At 45.1% G+C, this 22,013-nt stretch overlaps 3 protein-coding genes across 5 annotated transcripts in view; 1 reads left to right on the top strand and 2 right to left on the bottom strand.

Moving 5' to 3' along the window:
• ASB3 (ankyrin repeat and SOCS box containing 3) overlaps positions 1–22,013 on the top strand; it is a 30,428-nt gene that overhangs the window by 228 nt on the left and 8,187 nt on the right. For 2 of the 3 annotated variants that reach the window (XR_001553703.2, XR_001553704.2), the window contains exons 2-10: positions 8,732–8,943; positions 9,261–9,419; positions 9,938–10,050; positions 10,599–10,734; positions 11,013–11,190; positions 11,705–11,902; positions 13,643–13,894; positions 14,815–14,948; positions 15,894–16,217. Coding sequence is in view for 1 of the 3 variants with exons in the window: in XM_015856673.2 (XP_015712159.1) it covers positions 8,748–8,943; positions 9,261–9,419; positions 9,938–10,050; positions 10,599–10,734; positions 11,013–11,190; positions 11,705–11,902; positions 13,643–13,894; positions 14,815–14,948; positions 15,894–16,162 (1,635 nt within the window). In the remaining 2 variants the exon portion in view is untranslated. Of the gene's footprint in view, positions 1–8,731; positions 8,944–9,260; positions 9,420–9,937; positions 10,051–10,598; positions 10,735–11,012; positions 11,191–11,704; positions 11,903–13,642; positions 13,895–14,814; positions 14,949–15,893; positions 16,836–22,013 lie in introns of those variants that run through there. The other variant, XM_015856673.2, reaches the window with a different exon arrangement.
• On the bottom strand, positions 698–8,183 carry CHAC2 (ChaC cation transport regulator homolog 2). Its single transcript, XM_015856701.2, has 3 exons — positions 7,996–8,183; positions 5,454–5,489; positions 698–3,528 (listed from the first exon to the last, which is right to left on the bottom strand). Exons 1-3 carry the CDS (start codon positions 8,128–8,130, stop codon positions 3,145–3,147), a joined length of 555 nt encoding a protein of 184 aa, XP_015712187.1. The 5' UTR covers positions 8,131–8,183; the 3' UTR covers positions 698–3,144.
• On the bottom strand, positions 18,096–21,848 carry MALL (mal, T cell differentiation protein like). The gene is made up of 4 exons (XM_015856704.2): positions 20,400–21,848; positions 18,943–19,110; positions 18,556–18,684; positions 18,096–18,315 (listed from the first exon to the last, which is right to left on the bottom strand). The coding sequence occupies exons 1-4, from the start codon at positions 20,499–20,501 to the stop codon at positions 18,253–18,255; spliced, it is 462 nt and encodes a 153-aa protein (XP_015712190.1). The 5' UTR covers positions 20,502–21,848; the 3' UTR covers positions 18,096–18,252.

Raw genomic sequence — 22,013 nt, 5'->3', positions numbered from 1 at the left:
CAGTGCTGCGCTCAGTGCAGGCCCTCACTGCGACAAAGGCACTGAGGGCCTGCAGCGTGTCCAGAGCGGAGCTGTGAGGGGTCTGCAGCACCAGTGTGATGGGGAGCGGCTGAGGGAACCGGGCTGTGCATTGTGCGGGAGAGGAGGATCAAGGGAGACATCATGGCTCTGTGCAGCCACCTGACAGGAGGCTGTGTGGTGAGAGGTAACAGCCTTAAACTGCAGCAGGGGAGGTTCAGGTTGGCTGTTAGGCACAAACAGGACAGCCACAGCTCTGTCAGTGCTCACAGCCCTGTCCGGCCTGATCTTGAGTGTCTCCAAGGATGGGGCACTCACCACCACGAGTAACCTGTGCCAGTGCCTTACTGTCACAAACTTCTTCCTTATATCTGGTCTAAACCTCCTCTTTTAGTTATAAACCATTTCCCCTTGTCCTGACACACAAATCCCTCTCAAGTCCATCCCCTTCCTTCTTTGAGCCCCTTCAGCTGGAATAGTAAACTGCTGTAGTTGGCAACTGAAATGAGGGTATGGGTGAAATCAAGCTTCTGCAGAAGGCTGCTAGAGAAGCCCAATTACTTAAGAACAGCATCTTTCATCATGACATCTAACAGCATTTTATAACGAGATGCTATTAAGATGCACAGTGGTGTCCATCCTACTACCGGGTACATCTTAAAGATAACATCACCAGAAGTTTCTTTCTCCAACACCATTAATAAACGTGATGCGTTTTATTGTATTGAAGTTGCATGCACAAACTGGAATGTATCATTACAGATATTATTGCAAATGTTCTGAATCTGGAAAGCAAGTGAACCAACAATGTCCTGACTATAATTAAAGACACAAAATGTAGAGCCATACAGAACCACAGCGCCCCAACACAGTACTTAAATAGAGCTTCAAAGAGAGAATCATTGCTGATGTTTGTGGCTCATTAGTGAGCATGTGCATCCCTTGCCCTGTTCTGAGGAACACAGATAAGCTTGGGAGGAAAGAATTAAAACATGCAAGTGGACCTGCTGTCCCACGTGTTTTAACTTTACTACAGCTTGGCTGTATCTGAGGCAAGCACAAGAAAAGAAGTGGACTTTGTTTTGCTGAGGGAGGAACACTTATGTATCTGTGACATAAATCATACCTAACATTTTTAGTAATGGCTGAATATCCCCTAACACTTAAGATTTGTTCTTTAAGTCAGAGGGGATAAATGCATGTGTTAATGGCATGTGTTTGTCGGTGTTGGCTATCGCTGTCAGTCGTTGGTGTGCGAAGTCACTCAGATGTTGATGTCATTACATGGTCGGGCATCTGAATGACTGACATAAGGACACCTGGATGTCCCCACCACCCTCCTGTCCTGCTGTACAGGTGCATTAGTCAGGGCTGCTTTTCCACTCAGTTGCATCAATCCTAAACCATCACAGTGCAGTGGACAATCAAGACCCCCATAGGAGTTTGCAAGTAACTCATGTACTGATGGAAGAATGGGGCCTCGCTACTATGTGTGATTCGGATGTGATCAGATTTGCTTCTGCAGGTTAGAGTCATCCATCAAGTAAGACCCTGTTACCCTTTTAAAATGGCAGCGTTCAACCATTAAACAGCAGATTCTAACAAGTAATCTGCTCTTATTTCCCCTCAGTGAGTGTACATGTGAGAGATGCCAGAAACACACTGAGTTTGTAACCTGGTCTTTAAGAAATATAGCTTTTTTAACTACGTATTTCAAGTGGTCTCATTGTTTAGGATTTAGGTTTCAAAGGTAATATCCTACAGTCTGCTTATCTGGGTGCCTTTTTCAAATGCTCTTTTAGACTTTTGTAGGTGGCTAAGAGAAATAACAGCAGCGTGTTATTCTGATAACCTCATCGTTTTTGAGGGATTACAGATATAAAACAGGACAATACAAAGAAGGAAAACAGACAACTTAGATAGTAGAAAGAGATGTTTTTGCAAGTACTAATGCAAAATATGAAGACACCCGAACTACTACTAAACGTATGCATTCCCTGTATGAGAAGACCTGATGGTACGTGGTATTTTGTTAACATACAAAAATACGCTTTGAGAAAAGTCACAAAAATAACATTTTGAGAAGTGAGACGAGTTGTTGTCAGGAAGCTCCACTGACCTCTGTTGTGCATAAAGGAAGGCTACTGGCCTCAGCTGGTGGCTTCCAACCGTGGCTGACTGGCAGCCCGTACAACACATGTCAGTTGACTGAAAAGGGGGTTCCTTTCTTAATGACCTTTTGTTTCAAATCCCTGAAATGTTGCTCAAAAACTGCTGTCTTAAATTGTATCCTCAGAGACTGGTGAATTTTCAAGACATGGAATTGCACCAGCATTTAAAGGCAGATATCAGAGCTGAGTTTCTGAGCATTCTTGCTGCACTGTGGCTTCAAGTCATACTCTTAGCTAATTTCAACAATTTATATTTGTTCTTGATATTAACCTTGAACAATAAAATAAGGCACTTGTACAGTATCGCTTGTTATGTCAGAGTACCCCATGCTGTGCTTTTCAGGTGCGTGACATAAGGAGCCAAGGGCAAAGACTGCTTTCCTACCACTGAAACGCTTTATCCTCTGTGCTTAAGGACAAACTAGGATCTATGGGATGAGGTCACTGATGCAGAGGAATAACTTAATTTCTGTGAAGGTGAACACTGATGGAAGTGTCCTACCATGCCTTTACTATGTGATTTACACGAAGTACTTCACGTCTCTCTTTTGCTGCGCTGAGCTCCATGCTGGTGGTCTTGAATTGGAAAGAACCATCACTTCAATGACTCAGGCATTGCATGTGAACTCAGACTTTGATCATAAAAAATACTGTGAAGATTTTAGTTTAAACCTATAGTAATGGAGAGGCTTAAGTGGTTCCCTGGTGATGCCTGGGTAAAATACCAATATACCAAATTCAAACCTAAAACGCTTCCCCTGCTGCCCTTTCTATTGATTCCCGAAATAATGTTTTTTTTAAAACAGTATGTTTTAATGACTAACTACTCTTCTGAATGCAATATTAAAATAAATAAGATAGCATAGTACAGAGAAATATGCCTCCAAGTCACATACCCACTGTGCAACGCAACCATTCCTCTGAAGATGCAGCAATACTATTGGAAGAAGTTATTCTATAGGCAGTTTAGGTTTTGTTCTTTTTCCAGGAGTTCCTTTACTAGTTTCTCTAAGGAGTAGAGATGCTCATCTACATCTTCTGGTACAAGATTTCTCATAGAATCAGCGAGTTCAAACAGGTATTCCGTGTTTCTTCCACTGGGACCAACGGCGTTAATAATCTGCTCGGCGATCTCCTGCAGAGGCGCAGGGCCCAGGTAGTTGGGGTTATCGCGACTGCCGATGTAGAGCAGTACATCAAAGGGTTTTACTGACGAGTCCTTTGGGTAGAAAAGAACGGTGGTGGTCCTGTATCCTCCCTTCTCTCTGAAGTCCAGGTATGCCTTGACTTCACATTCTTGTCCAGCTGGCAGTCTGTAAGCAATACCCCACACACAGCCCTGTGGGAGGACATAAGAAAATCCAAGCAGGGTTTAAAAATTACTCAGAAATAACCGTATTTCTGCTTAATTTTGGTAAAACACTTGACATTTTTTTCTGCTATTTTCAGGCTTTTTATAGCTATTTCTCGCACTGTTCTTGGAGTCCTAAATCAAGAGCGCTGTTCTATTTAGGAAATCTTCAGTCAAAATAGTAATTAGGCAGATCAATCCTGTCTCTACCTTCTTCCTGCTGCTGAGGCTTTTCTTATGGAACAGTTTCTTGTTGCAGCTAAATCTGAACTAATAGATAGCCTTCATGAGCTTCTGAACGCTGTCTATTAGGGAGCTGACTGAAGGATACCAAGTATCTTCCAGACCTCACAAAAATAGTGCAGTGAAAGTTAAAACTGTAAATAGTGCTAAATTCCAAGTAATTTTGATAAAGTCCTTCCTGTGTTTTCAGTTTCCCTTTTAAGAGCAGGCTGTCCCTCCTGTCACAGATCTGGCAGCATGAGAGCACTAATGCTGCCACGCTGTCACTGAGCCTAAGAAAGAAAAGCTGAGCTGAGCCTCGAGTTTGCACAATTAGATGCAGCAATGCCAGCTCCTCAGCAAACACTGACGGGCAAATGGGTGAGACCTGAGTTTGCTGTTTCTGTTTGTTTTGGTTTTGTCTGTTTGATGCAGCACAGGAAAATGACCGTGGTCTGTTATCCATTACATTCATGTATACATACAAGCACCACTACTTGATTCATTGTGCTTTCAGTGTAGGTGAATCCTATTTGAGATAAATGGGAAATTAAAAGCCAAGGAGTACAGTGTTCCTTATCATCATGGTTTCCTTTTAGATGGCACGGAACTATGGACAGAGCAAATTAAACTGACTGTGAGCTCAATGTTTGCAGACAGCACAGTGCCTCGCCGGTGCAGAATGGAGCTGGGGGCTGGCACTGCCAATGAAAGCACCGCTGCCACCAGTGTTTGGGTGTGTGTGCAGGGGAATGATGGCTGTAGTCTGTGAAGGGAGACTCCAAGTGAGCTGCTAAGATTGAAGTAGAGCACGTTCATATCACTTGATGTTTGTGTAAGATGTGATTATCTGGCTGTACCAGATTCTGGAGGAAAGGGGAAAAAAAAAACATCCAAACAAAACTGGTTTGCTAAGGGGAAAAAAGTTTCTATGTTTGCTTAACAATAGAAACAGAGGGACAACAAACATAACCATTCTTTGTTTATATAGGAGTCTGTAACATAATGGTACCCAGCAGCACTGTGATGTGCAAAAAACCCCTACTAGAAAGGTACAGAAAATCACAATGAGGGACAGCGCACTGCGTTTTGCTGCTTCTGCTAACTGCACAAACAGTCAAAGTTTACAACTGCTGCTAAACTTACCTCTATCTCTGAGCTACTTTGACAGAACTAAGTAAAATCTAAACACATAATTGTGGCATTTCATTCCTTAAAACGTTTTATCCATGCAGCAGAAATTAAAGCAAGCAAATCTTTTTAATCGCTGTGACTTAACCTTAATTTGTTTCAGTTTTTATTTTGGGAGGCTGAGATGATGGCTCTCATGCACCATCTCATGTCTGATATCAGTGCATCTCCAGCACCATACATACTGTGAAAGTAAACGAGCTTGCACTGTATAGCAGGAGAGCTGAAGTGACTATGTAGGAAAATACTTTAAAATATACCTTTGGTAATAATAGACACAAACTACTTCCAGTTGCTTAGTTTAGACTGATGGATTTATTTGAAGTAATGAAGAGTCACTGGTGTAACTCTCAAGTCATTTTGAGAAAACGCTTCATTTCAGTGAAGGTAACTCAATTATTGGCTTGTAGAGAAGCAAAAATGAATAGTGACTTACTACACAGGCTGGGAACACAATAGGACAGTCTCTATACTATAGAGACAGAACAGGAGTACTGTACCTCAGGGTCTTCAACCAGAGTCACAACTCTTCCAGGCTAAAATTAAATGAAAATCCTTGTTAGTTCAGTCAGCAGCTTTTACCGTAAATGACTGGTGACAATAATTAATCAGTGCAAAATTATCCACAGGATCCCATCCTCAGGAGCACGCTGTGTTTTCTCTAGAGCAGCAGTGAGGTGAACCTTCTCCCTTCTCTATAGGAAGTTTATATTCAGGCACAGCAGACTGATGTAACGTGGAAATCTAGCGTGGCTAAATGAAGCGAGATGCTTCCACTGCTGCCTTGTCTTGCACTAACCATCTCAGAGAATTATAACTATACATTATGGCAACTCCTAAGTAACTTCCAGCAACTGTAGGTACTATTTATTCAGTGTAAGCCATTTCGTCGTCTTAATAGCTGCTTATTTTTGGGAAAAAGTGGGCACAGCTCCTGTTCACCTGGGCCATTTGGGAACAGCCTCAATCAGTAAATCACCAGGGGCTGTTTTACTGTCATTCAGCTTTAAGCCTCAAGAGAAGCTAGTTAACACACTGCACTAATAATAGTGCTGAAGGGTTCACCTTGAGTTAGGCTAAATATACCATTGACTGTCTGTCTGTCGAGTATATCTTAACAAAGCTCATCTGGGCAATAACAGTGAAGTCACGCCAGGCTGTCTCTCACTGATGGGAAATTAGTGACGATCAAATGTTTTGCTAAATATTTCAGGGTTAAGAAGCTGGGATGGGTGGTGGGATGGCAGAACAGTCTGTTTGTCTAGGGAGGGTCAGGCTCTGTTTGATTGTTTGCAGGGAACTTCCTAAACCAAACAGTGTTATAGAACCACACATATTACCTCTGCAAGCTAAGTAAAGGAAATAGCATCTGTAAATGACTGGTTATATAATATAAATGAAAGCCATTTCCGCTGTGCCCAAGCAGCGCTGCAAACTTGAATGGTCTCCTAAGTCAGGTGTCTTTGAGGGGCTTCTGTCAGTTTTGCTCAGCTCACAGTCCCTCAGGTCTAGCTTATGTGTCCTATGAAATCAATAGGGCAAACAGAAGTAAGGTCTTCCACTGCTACATGAGATTATTTTCAGTGGTACATCGAAGTGCTCAGATCCTGAAGATTCTCTCAAACACTGGAGGCTAAAAATCCAGTTTGTGAATGTGGAAACCTGGTTGTTTTGCAGAAGGAGCTGGATTATTATCATAGCCCGAGCTACGTGCTTTGCTACTGGAAAAAGAGAAGTTGTAAATGTTGATGTTTTCAATGTATTTCCTCCTTTGCAGCTGAATAGAGAATGTGACTATGAGGATTTGTGCTCAAGGGTTTGGAAACGGTAGGAAGTCAAATCATGACTAAACCCAGTAATGCTAAGGTAGAAGCCAGCCTTACTAGCAGAGCTTTAGGAAAGTCAGAAATGTACTTTTAGGAGTGAAAGCACTAAGATATGCTTTAGTTATGTTCTATTAAATAGATGTTTATTGCTCCCCTAGATTTTAGTCTGAGAAATGGGAATGGGAAGTCTCTGTGGTGTGCTTCCTCAGCACAAAGTGAGGGAGCCCCTTTGCCTTGGAATAAGCAGCAACAACTGGTGGACTGAGTAACTGCAGAAGGCATTAACTTGCTGGTGCTGGGGAGGTGTGTTTTGTTAATGCTAAGCATTTCCATCAACAAAAATAAAACACATTCATCAACAAGCATAAATAATAACATGCTATTCCTAAACATAAATAGAACACCTGCTCAGTATGCTTGTATCCATAAGCACCGCGAAAGTCACCTTCTGTCAGAGGTTGGAGTTAGTGCTGGTTAGGACTGCATGAAATTCCTTCCAAGCTACATGCAGCACACTGTGCTTTACAAGAATCCTTCTGCCTTTGCTAGGGATGCCCTATTAGCTGCAGCCTGGCTTTAGAGCAGTGTCAGCAGGGTGCAGGTGTGAGGGCTGAATACATCTGACACAATATAAAGCAGCACTGAATGCTGGTGAGTTGTTAGCGCCATACCAATACAGGATCCTACACATTTACAGTGTGTTCCCATTTCTGATGACTCAACCGTGAGCAGCATCTGCAGCTGTACATAACGCGGTCCTGCCACATCAGAGCCATTCATCTAACCTGCTGTCCTGCCACATCATTCATCCAACCTGCTGGGCGCTTCTGGCACCTATTGTCCCCTTAGTGGCTGCTGAGCTCTTTAGCCCGTCTATGGGGAGGGCCACAGCACAGTGAAGTGGTGTTATTCCGGTGCCTTAAAAACACAAGTTCCGACCAAACAATATAACAGAATAAAGGAGAAAATTAAAACTGAGCCTGAAGAAGTGCCTCCCAGCGGCATGGTGGAGCACCAGGTGCCCTTGAGGCGCACTGTGCAGCTCCCAGCGGTTAGGTTCCAGGTGCAGGGTGCAGTCAGTGCCCTCAGGGCCGGCCCAGCGCGTAGTTATGCCGGCTGTCACTTGGCAGGACACGGTTTGGGTCGGATCCGCCCCGACGGCGCCGGGCGGGTGCCGAGCCCGGCGGAGCTGACAGAACCCGGCCGCCCCCCTCACCTTGCCCGGCACGCCGCGGTGGTCGGTGCTGCCCTGCCAGAACCGCCGGCTGTATCCGCGGATGCGCCCCACCATCTTCTCCTGGTAGGGGAAGTCCACCTTCCAGATGAGGGAGCCGTAGCCGAACACCCACATGGCCACGGCCGCGCTGCCCCGACTGCGGGCGGGACGGGACGGGCATGCGCACTGCGGGCGGGGCGGCCGCTCCGTGCCGCCCTCCTCCCGCCCTCCCGGCTGCGGGGCGGTACCTCAGTGCCGGGTCATGGCCGTGTGAGGACACGGTGCTGCTGCTGCCCCTTGTCCTGTGCTGCACAGCGCTACTAACAGCCGCCCACACACAGCTGGCTCCTGCACCTCAGATAAGGGCAGGAAGGTGCCCTCTCCCTCAGCCTGTCCTCACACGGGGCATGTTCCAGGCCTCTCGCATCATTCTGTCCCTCAGCTGTTCCTACAGAAGTTCCCCATCTTTCTTGAGCTGGGCAGCCCAGCACTGGGCGCAGTGCTCCTCACCATGGCAGAGCAGTGGGAAGGATCACCTCCCTTGCCCTGCTGCCCTCACTCTGTCATACACACCTTTGGCCTTACTGGCACCACAGCATGCTGCTGGATTATGGCCAGGCTGCTGGTCACCAGGAGTCCTGAGGCTCCTTCTGGCCTTGTTCTGTGGTGATTTGGGTGTGTTTTGTACTAACAAGCAATGCTTTTTTTCTCCTTCCCTCCCACCTTCCCACTGCAGGGCTTATTAGTAAAGGATGGATTTCACAGAGGCATATTCCGACCGGTGTTCCGCTGTGGGGCTTGCAGCAAGAGAAGGGAATGCTGAAGTGCTGCAGAAGCTGATCGGGCAGGGATACAGCCTTGATGTCCCTGACAACAGAGGCTGGATGCCAATCCACGAGGCGGCAGCTCACTATTCCAGCAAATGTCTGAGGCTGCTCATTAATGCGGGTGAGGAAAAATGATGTGAAATCATTAAAATCGCAGCTCAACTCGCCAGTGATGTAAGTTAAATAGATGTATTGTGTTCCTTTGTAAATTTGATTCATAGATATTGATAAGATGTGGTAAAGAAAAAAATGGCAATGTTATAGTCTGTGAATGATGGCTGGTTTTACTTCTCAGTCCAAACCGAGTATCTGTATATGACCAGCAATAACTGATACCCTGCGAGCCTCACACATCCAGCACCTCAAGTACTTTAGGTTGAGAACTGTGTTTTTTTATCTTATTGTTAAATGTTCCTTTTTCATTGTCCTCATCTGTAGCTCCATCTGATAACTACATACATTCCAAGACATTTGAAGGGATGAGTGCGCTGCACCTTTCTGCACGCTGTGGGTCCTTGGAGTGTGTTGGGGTTCTTCTGGAAGCTGGAGTTGATCCTGACCAAGTTACCACCGAATCAAACACCGCCCTCTTCCTAGGTGATGCCTTTCTGCTCTCAGAGTGACTGCTATGAGGGAGAAGCTGTGCTATAGTCCTGACTTAATTCTCTGTTTGTCGTATTTCATGCTTTTGTAGCCTAAAGAGTAGGCTTGGGGCTCAGAGGTGGAGTAGATCTAGAAACCACTCATTTAAAGAAAGTTCTGCTTCGGATTATGTCTTAAAAAACAATATTGAAAACATTAAATAGTTGGATTCGTTAATTAATTTATTTGTATAAATTAAAAATATGCCTTATGACCAGGTTTCATATTGATGGTGTAAAGTTTTAAACTGCACGATGGCAGTTTCTATCATATCCAACCAGCCATTTTGTGACTATGTTTCTATTCCACCTCCATTCTTTCATTTTAAATGTAAAAGTGAAGTAAGCAAATATAAACAGGTATAAAATCATTAGGAAAGTTGTGTCAGAAGCCTAAGTGATGAGACCACCTGAGTGTTTCAGTGAGTTCTTTAATAAGATGTCGGGTTTTTTGTTTTACTGTTTGATTTGAAGCTGTTGAAAACGGGCATGCAGATGTTGTCAGGTTTCTGATCCAACATGGAGCAAGTGTTGAAGGATCTCATTCCTGGTCTGGGTGGAATTCTTTGCACCAAGCTGCATTTCAGGTAACCTGTAACCGTATCATACCATTGCCATGTAACTAGTGTGTTCTGTGTAGTAATTCACTGACCTTGTCTTTTGATCAGGTGATGTTTCCCTGTTCTACCTTAACAGTCATTAATGCTAAAGGGCTTGCAGCGGACTCAAGGGTGTGTCTAAAACTTCATGACACGCTGATGTTGGGAAGCAATAATTAAAGTGTTATTAACAGTGCACGCACTTCCTGGCTCACTTACTGTATGTGGGAAGTGAATGTCTTATAGTATTTACTGATAAAGTCCTGTTGAGCATCTCCTAATCAGTGAGATACGAATTGTTTCCAGGATAGAAATATAGTACTATAATATTTCCAATAAATCAATTTCCATTTGCAAATGAGCAAATGTGAAAAAAATAAACTCCTCAGATTTTTTTCCAACACTTCTCTTGTCATATCTTTAGAACAACGAGTATATTGCACGTTATTTATTTCTGCTTAGAGTGTGGGGGGAATGTAGATGATGGCATTTCCCCATCTGGTTCTTTTGTTATGAATAAAAAGTGTTTATTTCAGCAACACGTTGAGATAATGAAAATACTCCTGGACAAAAGAGCAAACATCGAGTGTAAGGATGACTTTGGAATTACACCACTGTTTGTTGCTGCTCAGTATGGAAAGCTGGAGAGCTTGAGAACGCTTATATCCCATGGTAATGGCAGTCTTTTGTTGGGCCTTGTTTTTAAGCTTACATCAGATGCCTGTCGTCAGACAGAATTGTAATTCTACTTTTGCACTTTGTTAAGTTCACATTTAGATAATTAATTGTGATACCAGTTGTGGATAGATGCAACACCATCTGTATTAAAAGTTGCTTCAGTGATTTAGTGTGGTTTTCAACAAGTGATAGTAGGAAATAGTACAACAGTTACGTGTTAATATTAATTTGTTGTTTATTTTACACCAAGTAACCTGAAGTCCTTTTGTCAGGTGCAGACGTCAACTGCCAGGCCAAAGACAGAGCCACTCCACTACTGATTGCTGCGCAGGAGGGCCACGCCAAGTGTGTGGAGCTGTTAATATCAGAAGGGGCAGATCCAAATCTGTACTGCAATGAAGATAACTGGCAGTTGCCTATTCACGCAGCAGCTGAGATGGGCCATAAAAAGTAGGTGGTTAAAAGTTCATTCAGAGCAAACATTCTGGTAATAAAAGCCCAGCCAACAAAGGGAATGTTCAGCTCTAGGAGAAAGGAAAATGGGTTTTCAAGCTGATTTATAGCTTAGAATTTCTAATTCCCTTCATATTTTAAACACTTCAGCCGTCCCAGTAAAGCAAACAACCATTTTGAAGTCAGCATCTAATCTGGGCCAGTCTGCAATTTAATGTATTTAGAGGGTTTTACACTGTGCTGAATCAGATACTAATTCACTTAGTAGCCATATTACTTTTTAAATGTCAATAACAATAGCATGTGATTTATACATGACTTGAACAGTTCTTAATTAGAAAAACTGACAAGAAGGGGAGGCTGGTTGTTCTTCAAAGCAAACTGAGTAATGAAGAAACAGGTAGGGTTTTCTTCTGGAGCTGTAATGATGATTCAAATAAATGTTTGTAAGTTTGAAGCTCCGTTACTGCGTGAGATTGCACAAATCAATATTGTTTTTTAATACTCGCAGTATATTAGAGTTGCTAATACCAATTACCAATCGGATTTGCGACAAAGGAAAAGGCAAAGTGAGCCCCGTGTATTCTGCAATTTATGGTGGGAATAAAGAATGTTTGGAAATGTTACTTAAAGAAGGTTACAGTCCAGATGCTCAGGAGTGCCCAACCTTCAGCTGCAGATCACCCATGTGTATGATTTTCCAAAGAAAGTGAGTACAAATCTCATGTTCTGAAATTATTCATAACTCCATTGGGCTGTATCATTACATGTGCAGGGTTTTCTTGACCTTTCTCCTCAGCTCTTGAGCTGGCAGAGTTAAACTGTGAGTAGCAGGCAGGTGTGTGGGGTGGTTGTGAAGGCTCCTGATGGGGAGCTTGGCTCTCTGGCTCCTGTACAGAGTGACTGCAGTCCAGTTCTTGTGCTTTCAGAAGGCCTTATCAACACGTCTCTGTCTTGGGAACACAACTTGATAATTCAATCCAGAGGATCTTTAGCCAGATTTGGAAATTACTCTGTGGAGTAGTGAGCTGTTAACTCAGAGAACACTTTGTCCTCCTCCCAAACTGATGCAATGTATAAAACGTTTATAATATATATAATGCTTATATACTGATGCAACTCAAAGCAAGATGGAGAGTCAAATCCTTGCTACTTCTGGGCAGTGCTGAGCTTTGTACAGACATGTAATGCTTTATAATGTAACTGAGTCTTGAGAGCCATTATCTCATAGCATTTATACCTTGGAACAATGGAGAAATTTCGTGTTGTAGGGAATAAACTTGAAAACAAATTAGTTCACCCTCTGTACACAGCATTGTTAATGTGAAGTAATGATATATGCCTAAAATGCTCCATTAAAAATGTATCTCATAAAGACTTTTAAATCTTCTTTAAAGTCACATTCTAATGGAATGATTCATGTGTATTAATCAAAATTTGTTGCTTATACCGCCATTTGAATTCATGAGGTTTGGGTAGTTGTGAGTTTTGTCCAACCCCTATTACTAGATATTAAAATACACTTTATCTAGTAGACCTTAAACAGAGATTTTGGGGCCAGCTTAGATTGGTGATTCGTGATTTCAGTTTTCTCTTCTCGTTTATTGTCTTCCACACATGACCTGTTCTCAAATTCTGTAAGGAATAATAACCAATTTAATCAATACCTTAATGGCTCAGAAGTTCATCACCTACAAACTGGCTGGGATAATCCTTGCTGTATGCATAGGAATATTTGTGCCTACTATAACTGGTAATGATAACATTTATTTTAATGGAAGTTGGCTTTTTTTTTCTTTTTTTTTCCTTTTTTTTTCCTTTTTTTTTTGTTGTTGTTGTTTTGTTTTGTTTTGTTTTTAATTAAAAAGCAAACAAAATTGCAACACATTTTAAAATGTTGGCAGTATTTTGGTGGGTTGCAGAGCTTCCCACAAACACAGCTGCATATAAACCTTTAAACACCACAAATGTTGGGCTGCTCCTGGAGTTCAGCAGTGCAGCCTTTTGCTCTTTTCACATACTTGTGCATCTAACACACATGACATTTTCAAGGGGGATGAGCAGAGTGCTGTCTGTTCCTAACAAGCACATGGCAGAGGAGTGGTGTGGTGGTACCTCTGTGCTTCAGTTGCCCATAAATATGGTGACTTTGGGCTCATCTGTTTATCACCAAGGCTTGCTGTGAAAAGATGGGAACTGGAAGGAGCCATGTGTCCTTTTTTGAAGACAGAGAGGAGAAATGTGTTAAGTGCAAGGATTGGAGACACAGAAAGCAGACTTGATTTAAACTGATTGCAGTCAGAATGGAGTGATGAACTTCTCTTTGGGTGAGGGAAGGAGGAGAGGCTTATGGTAAAGCAGTCTGCTTTCTTAGCAACAAGAAGTGAACTAACAGACGCCTTCTGTGGAAAACTAATGGAACATCCTCTTCCTTGTGTGCTGCTGATAGGTTTTTTAATTTAATTGATACTCTTCTGAACTACGGGATCACGCTGCTTGGGATAAATTTGGGATACTGCCTGTACCATGACAAGTTTGCTTTGTTTCGACGCTTCTTGAAGATATGCTGTCCACTGCCTTCTCAGCAGGAGCTACCAGAGTTTCTAAGCTGTGCAATTAAAGCCCTTGATGAGTACAAGGAATGGCTGCCTTATCTGCTCTCAGCTGGCTTTGATCCAGTGAATTTACTCTACAGATTCTGGTAAGCAGATAATGTTACCTTGTTTTCTCAAATACTGTACGCTCATCTGTAAAGCTGTTGCTGATACTATTTAACATGTGCCTTCAGAGGACAGCACAAGATACTCACATGCCTCAGTCAGGAATGGTGAGGGGGGTTATGGAAGCACTGAAAAAAAATCCTAGTGGCTGGATTGAGCAAAACACATTTCTATTAGGAAGAAAGTTAGAATGAGGACTGAATGGGAGAAGCATATGTAAAGAATGGCATGTCTGCTTCTGCCTATCATATTGCTACATTTTGCATGTATTTTTGTGTGTTCAGAGTGTTCAGACTAAGGGTGTTCTACATCTAGCCAAGAAGATGTGCTGTGAAATAGCACAGCTGTTCATCATGTGTGATACTAAAGCAGCTGTTTTACTTGCTGTTATTTAAACCTCTGTAAGGTATTGCTAGAAGTTTAGAGAGTAAATCATACTGATTTCTGAGTGCTTATAAACTATCTCTGGTAGGAGAGTTTCAAACTGCAAACTTTGTTGATCTGTTTTTAAGTAGTAAAACAAATACATGTACTCTGACTTCTGTTTCCCCACACGTGATGGTAATGCCTTTTGTGCTCTTGTGCCTCGACACCTTACTCAAATTTAGGTGTAAATTGAATAAGAAATCAGTGCAGAAAGGCACTTACATTTGAGAGCAGGTATTTTTCTCTTGCAGTCTGACCAACTTTGGAAAAAGTAATGGAGGGAGATAAAATTACACTGGTAAAGGATCACGCTGTCAAAATTACATTGAATTTCTCCTTATGTTTTAAGCACAAAAACAGGAAAAAGTAGATGAAGAATTTGTTAGAGAATAAGTAAGCCTTCTGTGTGTTGTTTCTATTAATATAGTTACACTGTTGTGTAAAATGATATTTTACAGTAGTTTCTGTTACTCAGGATTAACTCTCTGGGTGAGGATGCTCTTAATTTAATTCTGGAGTTTACGAACTGGAAGAGGCTTCCTCCAGCTGTCGAGGAGGACCTTGCAAACTACAAAGAGAAGTTCACTTGGACTCCCAGGAGCCATTTTGGTAAGCAAAACAATTAGGAAAGAAGTTTATGTGTATAGCAGTCTCCAGGATGTAAGTGGAAAACAGCTCTTTGTGTGAGGGAGGTCAAAAAGTCAATCAAAACTGCCTCTCCAGAAGCTGGGCAGCAGAAACAACAGTTACCTTAAGCAAACGAGCAGAACACATGGAATCAACACAACGCACAGAACAAGCTGGGGATGTAAGGATGGGGCACAGCCCTTCCAAGAAGGACCTGGCTGTAGATGGATGGCAGCTGGACATGAGCCAGCGCTGTTCCCTCGCAGCACAGGGAGCCAACTGTATCCTGGACTGTATCCAAAGCAGTGTGGCCAGCAGGGTGAGGGAGGGGATCTGCCCCTCTGCTCTATGCTCTGAGACCTCAGCTGGAGCACTGCGTCCAGATGGGGAGTGCTCAGTGCAGGACAGACATGGAACTGTTGGAGCCCGTCCAGAGGAGGACCACAGAAATGATCCCAGGGATGGAACACCGCCCTGTGAGGACAGGCTGGGAGCTGGGCTGTGCAGCCTGGAGAAGGGAAGGCTCCAGGAGACCTGAAGGGGCTATAAGAAGGAAAGGGACGGGCTCTTCAGCAGGATCCATTGTGACAGAGCAAGGGGAAATGACTTCTAACCATCTCTCTCCAAAGAGGGGAGATATAGCCTGATGGTTTGGACCCACAGGTCTTCAGGCTTACAAAATATAGAGCCCTGTAAAATTCTTAATTACAACATAGAAGGATAAGTGTGGCAAATGCGGAAATGATTGCAGTTAATATTATAGCCAAAATACTGACTCTAGCAGCTAAGTGTCCTTCACAGACAAGAATTCTATCTCAGTATCTGGTATAGACTGGAGCTTCATACCAGGAGCATCTGTCTAAAGCAGGTGCCTGTGGATGAGCAGTGTATGACGTTGTTCCCTGTTTGACTTTTGTTATTTTTCAGCTGTCATTCCTTCCCTGTCTCACCTTTGTCGCCTTGAGATCCGGTCCATCTTAGGGAGTGAACGTCTGCGATCTGACCGGTTTATCCGGGCTTTGCCCTTGCCAGTCTGCCTGCAGGACGACCTGCTGTACCTACAGCTGCTGCGTGTCAGCACTGTGCCAGGAGCAGAGGAGAACCTGAGGCACAGCGAGGAGGGAGCTCCCTCTGCTGCTGCCTCCACCTCTGACCATACAGAGAACAGGGATGCCCGTAATTCCCCTGCTAGGTGATGGCACTGAACTCGGTGGCTGCAGACATTGTAAAGGCAGACAACAGAGAACTACTGTAAGTAACTTTGCAGTAAGAAGTCTTTTCACACTGTAGTTTTATATTTTGTTGGGAAGTTTGTTGAAAGTTCAAGGATGTGCTCATCAAAAAGTCTGTTGTAGCCTTCTCAGTCTGCAAATGTTTTCTGATTTTGAAAGGAATTTATAACTCTTACGGAGTAGAATTACCTTGTTCAATGAACAGAGGCTGTACATAGTAGTTGAAGTCTATTTGTTCAGGCACTGTTAATAGACACTGCATTCTGAGTATGGCATATACCAGATGAAATATCTGGAAGTCGAGGACCACAAAATAGTATCATTATTCTCTGCTCCTGTCTGTTGCTGCTCTTTGTCATTAGTGAAAAGCAGATCACTGCCTAGAAAGATGAACAGGGTTTCTGCCTTACTCAGTGACTAACACAGCAGTGTCTTTGAAACTGTAACTTTGGTTCTGAGCAGTAATTTCTTAAGAGCATTCCCCACACCTCAGACACGTCTACAGTGAGCACTGAACTCTGTGTGAGCTGCATCTGAGATCTTGAGAGAGGTTTGTTGCTCTCTTTGACATAGGTCAAAGTTTGTGTTCTTTGGTAACAAAGCTGGTTATGGAATAAAGGCAGTCCTTTTCTCTGAATGGCATTTCTTGCATAAAATCTGATTAACTTGTGGTATCTTTTTAAATACTTCCATACCACCATACGTCAAGCTGCACATTTTCTTTATTGGTGTGCAGCACGTTTTTGCATCATTCATCATTAGTGAATTCTCCTGGTGTTGGCAGCCCCTTCATAACAAAGGACATATGAGGAAAAAAAATAATGTTGACGAGTTCTTCCCATTTTCATGCTGGTTTCACTTTATGCTCCATCCTGCACCTAACTGTTCGGAAAGAGGCAGCTCTGCCACAGCAGCTTCCCTGATTGGGTGAAAATGACTGTGGGAAGGCCTGGAGAGCCCTCTGCTCTATGGAGGAAATTCACACTTGGAATGTGGGGACTGTCCCCAGCCATGGGACTAATTAGCACTTGGGTTACCAGGTAATTACCACCCCCCTTTGACAGAAATTCCCATGCGAAAGGCCAAGACCTCCCCCCGCCATGACAGCAGATGAAATTCCCTCTTGGATTAATGGTTATTTTCCCCACACTTGGAGGAAAATGCCCTATGGAACAGCAGAAACTTCCCTCTGCTTTGGAGAAAATTGCCATTGCGAGTGCAGAGAAGTTTCCTGCACATGTTGGGGAAGAGTTCCTCCTTGGAATGCAAGCAGTCCCCTCTAACCGCACTCCCTTGCCCTCCCATCCTTTGCAGCCCCCATCCATGTGCATCCCCACTCAGTGATTTCCCAGCAGTGCACAGATGCACCCAGGCTGGTGTGGGCAGCAGCTCCTGGCCGCACTGCGTGCTCCCCTGTCCCATCATCAAGGTACATTCCTTTCACCCCTTGCACTGGGTGCCCTCTACACTCAGCAGCTTGTAAATCATTCATTTCCCATGTAGCAAGATACCTGTCTACAACCTTTGAGCCTGGTGGGGCTGGGTGACGTTTCACAGTGGGAGAGGCAGCCCGAGGTGAACAGGAGCACTTACAGTGCTGTGCCAGCATGGGCACAGCAGCAGAGCAGAAATGCCCTGAAGCAATGAGATTGCCCAAGCTGTTTGCCTTCCCTTTACTTGATTTGCAAACCTTCAGCCTGTGGGGCTGGGGTGGATTTTGCAGAGGGCTCTGCAAAGCAGAGGGGCTGGGGCAGGATGGGGTGGAGATGAGGAGACATGCTGCTGCAGGGGAGACTGCTCTTCCCAGCCCTGCCTGGCTTCTCCCCTGGGCTCAGCAGAACATTGGAGCCCACAGGCCCCAGCATCAGATGTCCCCACAACCACAAGGACACAACACCATTGTACAAAAATCCTTCCTTCAATGAAATGAAGAAACAACCGTGTCGCGCTGGGGTCAGTTGAGGTGCCAGGACAGCATTGGGAGCCCACTGCTGCCTTTGCTTGAGGAATGTCCTCATCCTGAAGACTTGAAGCTGGTGCCATCTCCACTGGGCTCACTGGTAGTAGTTGCTGAAGGCATGAAGGATATACAGGAAGGTCGTGATGAAGGCAAAGAACTGCAGGAGAGGAGGAGCAAAAACATGGAGTCAGCAGAGTTGTACCCTGTCACACAGCGTTCTCTGTCTGGGGAAACCACTCCAGCCTCATAGAAGAAGCAAAGTCCCCACATTGCCCTGGATATCCCTGAGCTGCTGAGCGCCATGAACCCCATCGTGCTGGCTGCACAGTGTGATGGACAAAAGATGCTTCTGCATCTCCCCAGGAGAGGCTGCCAGGGCACTTCTGGACTGACTCACCGATGCGGCACAGTTGAGTTGGTAGTAGAGTGGTGAGCTGAAGTGGAACTCAGAGTTGATTGTGGCGTTGGCTTGCAAGACAGCAGCACTCATGTACAGAATGGCTGTGGCACCGTGGTACAAACTATCCTGCAAAACACAGGGGTGGTGTGGATCAAAAATCGCTCTGCCTTACTATCTCCCATTCACCCTGGGGACAAGGTGCTGCTGTCCAGCCTCCAGCATGAGTGTGCAGATAGGACACACACCCAGATGGGGGCTGGAACCAAGCGCTGCCCGGCTTCTTCCACCCTTGCTGTGTCCCCAGTGAGGAAAGGACACTTGTATGCAGACAGACTGGCCAACCCACCTCCACCCACCTCTGCCCATTTCTGAGCCAATCCTTACCAGCACTTTCCAGTTGTTGCTGTTTCTGTGAAATCCGAAGAGGTAACTTATGAGGAGCAACAGGGAGATGAGGCAAGAGGTAAGGGACACGTACATAACCCATCCCTGCAGCAGCGGGAAGGAGACTGAGGTAGCGGCAACGAGGATCCAAACCCAGGCCCCGCAGATCTGACGGCGACAAACACAAGCATCTCTGGTGAGCACAGGATGGGGAAATCCCTTTCTTTACCCTGGATCCTCACATTCCTCCTTCTCAGATCAGCCTTCACCTTTGGGCAGTGCAGCCCAGCCTCTGTGCAGGGCATCGTTGGACCAGCAGCAGCATCGCAGGCTGACACAAGTTGCCCTGACTGCTCTTGGGAAATACCTCCCAATGTTTCTTACAGAAAGGAAGCCATGGCTGCTTTGTTTGACAGAAGGAAAAGCCTCACCCCGAGGGCTTCGGCAAGAAGCCAGAAGTGCACTTTTATCTCGGAAACGTGAAGCACTGATGTCAGCCCAGCCCTGCCTGCACGTTAATCTCCTGGGCCTGAAATCACAGCACAAGGAAGTCGTCTCCTGACTTCACACAGCAGCCCAGGGTGAGTCGCTTGCTCCATATCCACCTCAAGTAATTCCTGAGCAGGATATAGCACGTAGGGCCGCTTCAATAAGCTCAGCACCTCACCAGCTGTGTTGGACAACCTCCCTGCTTTACACTGACTGCACACACAAGGTGTGGATGGTGTGTGCTGCTGGTACCACATCGTGGCAATGAGCTGCTGGGCCCTGTGTCAAAGTACAGCAGCAGTACATACAGCCAGGCAGGCTGGATGCCCTCTGGACTTGATCACAATGCAAAGATATATGGAATTTATATGGTACAAGAAGCCCACTTGCCTGTAGCCCTTTAGACCTTGCAAGGACTTAATACAAAGAACAAAATGCCTTTGATTATAAGCTCTTCTCAATTTCTGTTTGCTAAGTAGAGCTGTTGCTGCTGCTCTCCAGGCACACAACACTCTTAGAATCACAGTCACAAAGTTGGAAAGGACCTATAAGATCATCTAGTCCAGCGGCCCTCCCTTTACCATACCTACAGGAAACCCCTAAACCATATCTCCTCGTTCCCTATCCAGGCGCTTCTTGAACACTGCAAGGGATGGCAACTCCACCACCTCCCTGGGCAGGCTATTCCAGTGCCTGACCACTCTCTGAAAGCCTTTCTTAGCTATCTGGCAGCCCCCTGTGCAGGCTCTGTGCTGGTGCCGGAGCTCAGCTGGTCCTCAGGGTGCACCGAGAACAATTTAGTCAGGAAGAGCGCTTCTGTGCGTCCAGTATAAGCCAAAAGAAAAGTAGTTACTTTTCATTCGGGCTATTCTCGGGATCCTTCAAGGGCTACTCACAAATTGTTAACTCCAGCGTTCCCTTGAGTCGCTACCCAGGTGGCAGAGCACAGCAAAGCTGAGGGTACTCACTATCTCCGGCAGGATGAAGGCGTAGGGAATGGTTTTAAAGATGACGGGTCCGGAGGGCAGTGAGGGCTGCGAGGTGGCTGCAGTGGGAGATGCGGATGCCATCGCTCCTCTGCTGACGCCGTGGCCGCTCGAGCTCCGCTAGGCTCGCATGTGTCAGTGCTGCACCACTCCCTGCGGGGTTTTAACTGACACACCCGTGGGGACGTAATTGCAGAGACCAGCCCAGACTGGCACCGCGCTGCTTCCTCCAGTCAAAGAGACTTCACTAACCCCCCAGTTACCTCCTAACGCGCTCTGCTGCCAGCACAGGGATGGGATGGGCTCTCAGACCTGCCAGCACTGCCACTAGCAGCAGCACACGGTCAATTTAACAAGAAACGAAAAAGAATCCGTGCCATACTAGCACAGAAATGTTTCCTACAATCCGGTTTGTCCTTGGCACTCTCTCAAGTGTGAAGTATTTTCGTTTCCACTCTCTCTGCCTCCTCCCCTTTCTGCTCAGGTTTCTGCTTCTTGTTCACAAGAATCCCCCACACCCACAAGACATGTCCAGCCCTTGAACATTTACAGCATGCCACGGCCTCAACAAACGTTTTCTACAGGCAGTTTGATGCATTGGTAAAAGATCGGAGAGTTTTTTTGCTAAGAAGAACATCCACTAAGAGACGGCTCTGATTTCCAGCTCCTCGTAGCTGTGCTTTGGATTCAAGGTTCTGACTCACCCACTCAAGAAGTGTTGGAAATAACCAAAGGAATAAAAACCTGAAGGTGACATCTCTGGCCTGTGTCACAGAGTAGACAGAAAGACCCCATCAACTTGGGCAATACTCTGCAGCAGGAGGAGGAGGATATCCTACTGCGATATCATGTATCTCTATTGGAAGGGCCAAGTTTAGCCCTAGGAATTTGGCTTCCAGGCTCTTGAACAATATAGAATAGAATCAGATCCATGATGAGGAACATCATCTGAACCTGTCCTAGGCCAGGGAAACGTGCTTTGTGGGACTTCCAAAGGCTCCAGTTTAAAAATGCTGATCATTGAAAGACCTTGTTTCAAAATATCTCAGATCAGTTAGGATGTAAATGCACATGTGACTTGGTAAAAGCTCACCCCATCAAACACGGTGGCAGTGTGCCCATCCCCATGGACAAAGCGTGCAGGCATCCGGATACACCAGCACACAAAAAAACCCAGATGAGTAACTTCCTACCAGGAGTGTGTAGCACGTAGGGCCTGTGGTTACACAGCGCTCAGGGAAAAGAAGCCCTAAACATCATGGTCCATATGAGAAATACCCTGCAGCTCATCAGCCTGCACTCAGAAGTCAGCACAGTGGGCTAACCCACAGACTGGCCATGCAGAGGGGAACCACAGCATTCCCTGAATTCTCACCACGATGTATTTGTACTGGGTGGGGTCAGGCACACATTCCTGTGAATAAATCAACCTTTTCCTGAGTGAGAACGGAAAACAGCAGAACAGTCTAAATAAGGAGCAACCTGCAGTCTGCTGATTGGACAACAGATTGCTTTCTTCCTGACCTTGTTCCACAGCATTCTTAAAGATGGTGGCTGTTTTCCTTGCTTGCTGCCAGTCCACTCGGGTACTTTCGT

The sequence above is a fragment of the Coturnix japonica genome, chromosome 3, assembly GCF_001577835.2.
Source record: "Coturnix japonica isolate 7356 chromosome 3, Coturnix japonica 2.1, whole genome shotgun sequence".
NCBI lineage: Eukaryota > Metazoa > Chordata > Aves > Galliformes > Phasianidae > Coturnix > Coturnix japonica.
The sequence above is the reverse complement of the archived record's forward strand: the minus strand, read 5'-3'. Positions and strand labels throughout refer to the sequence as shown.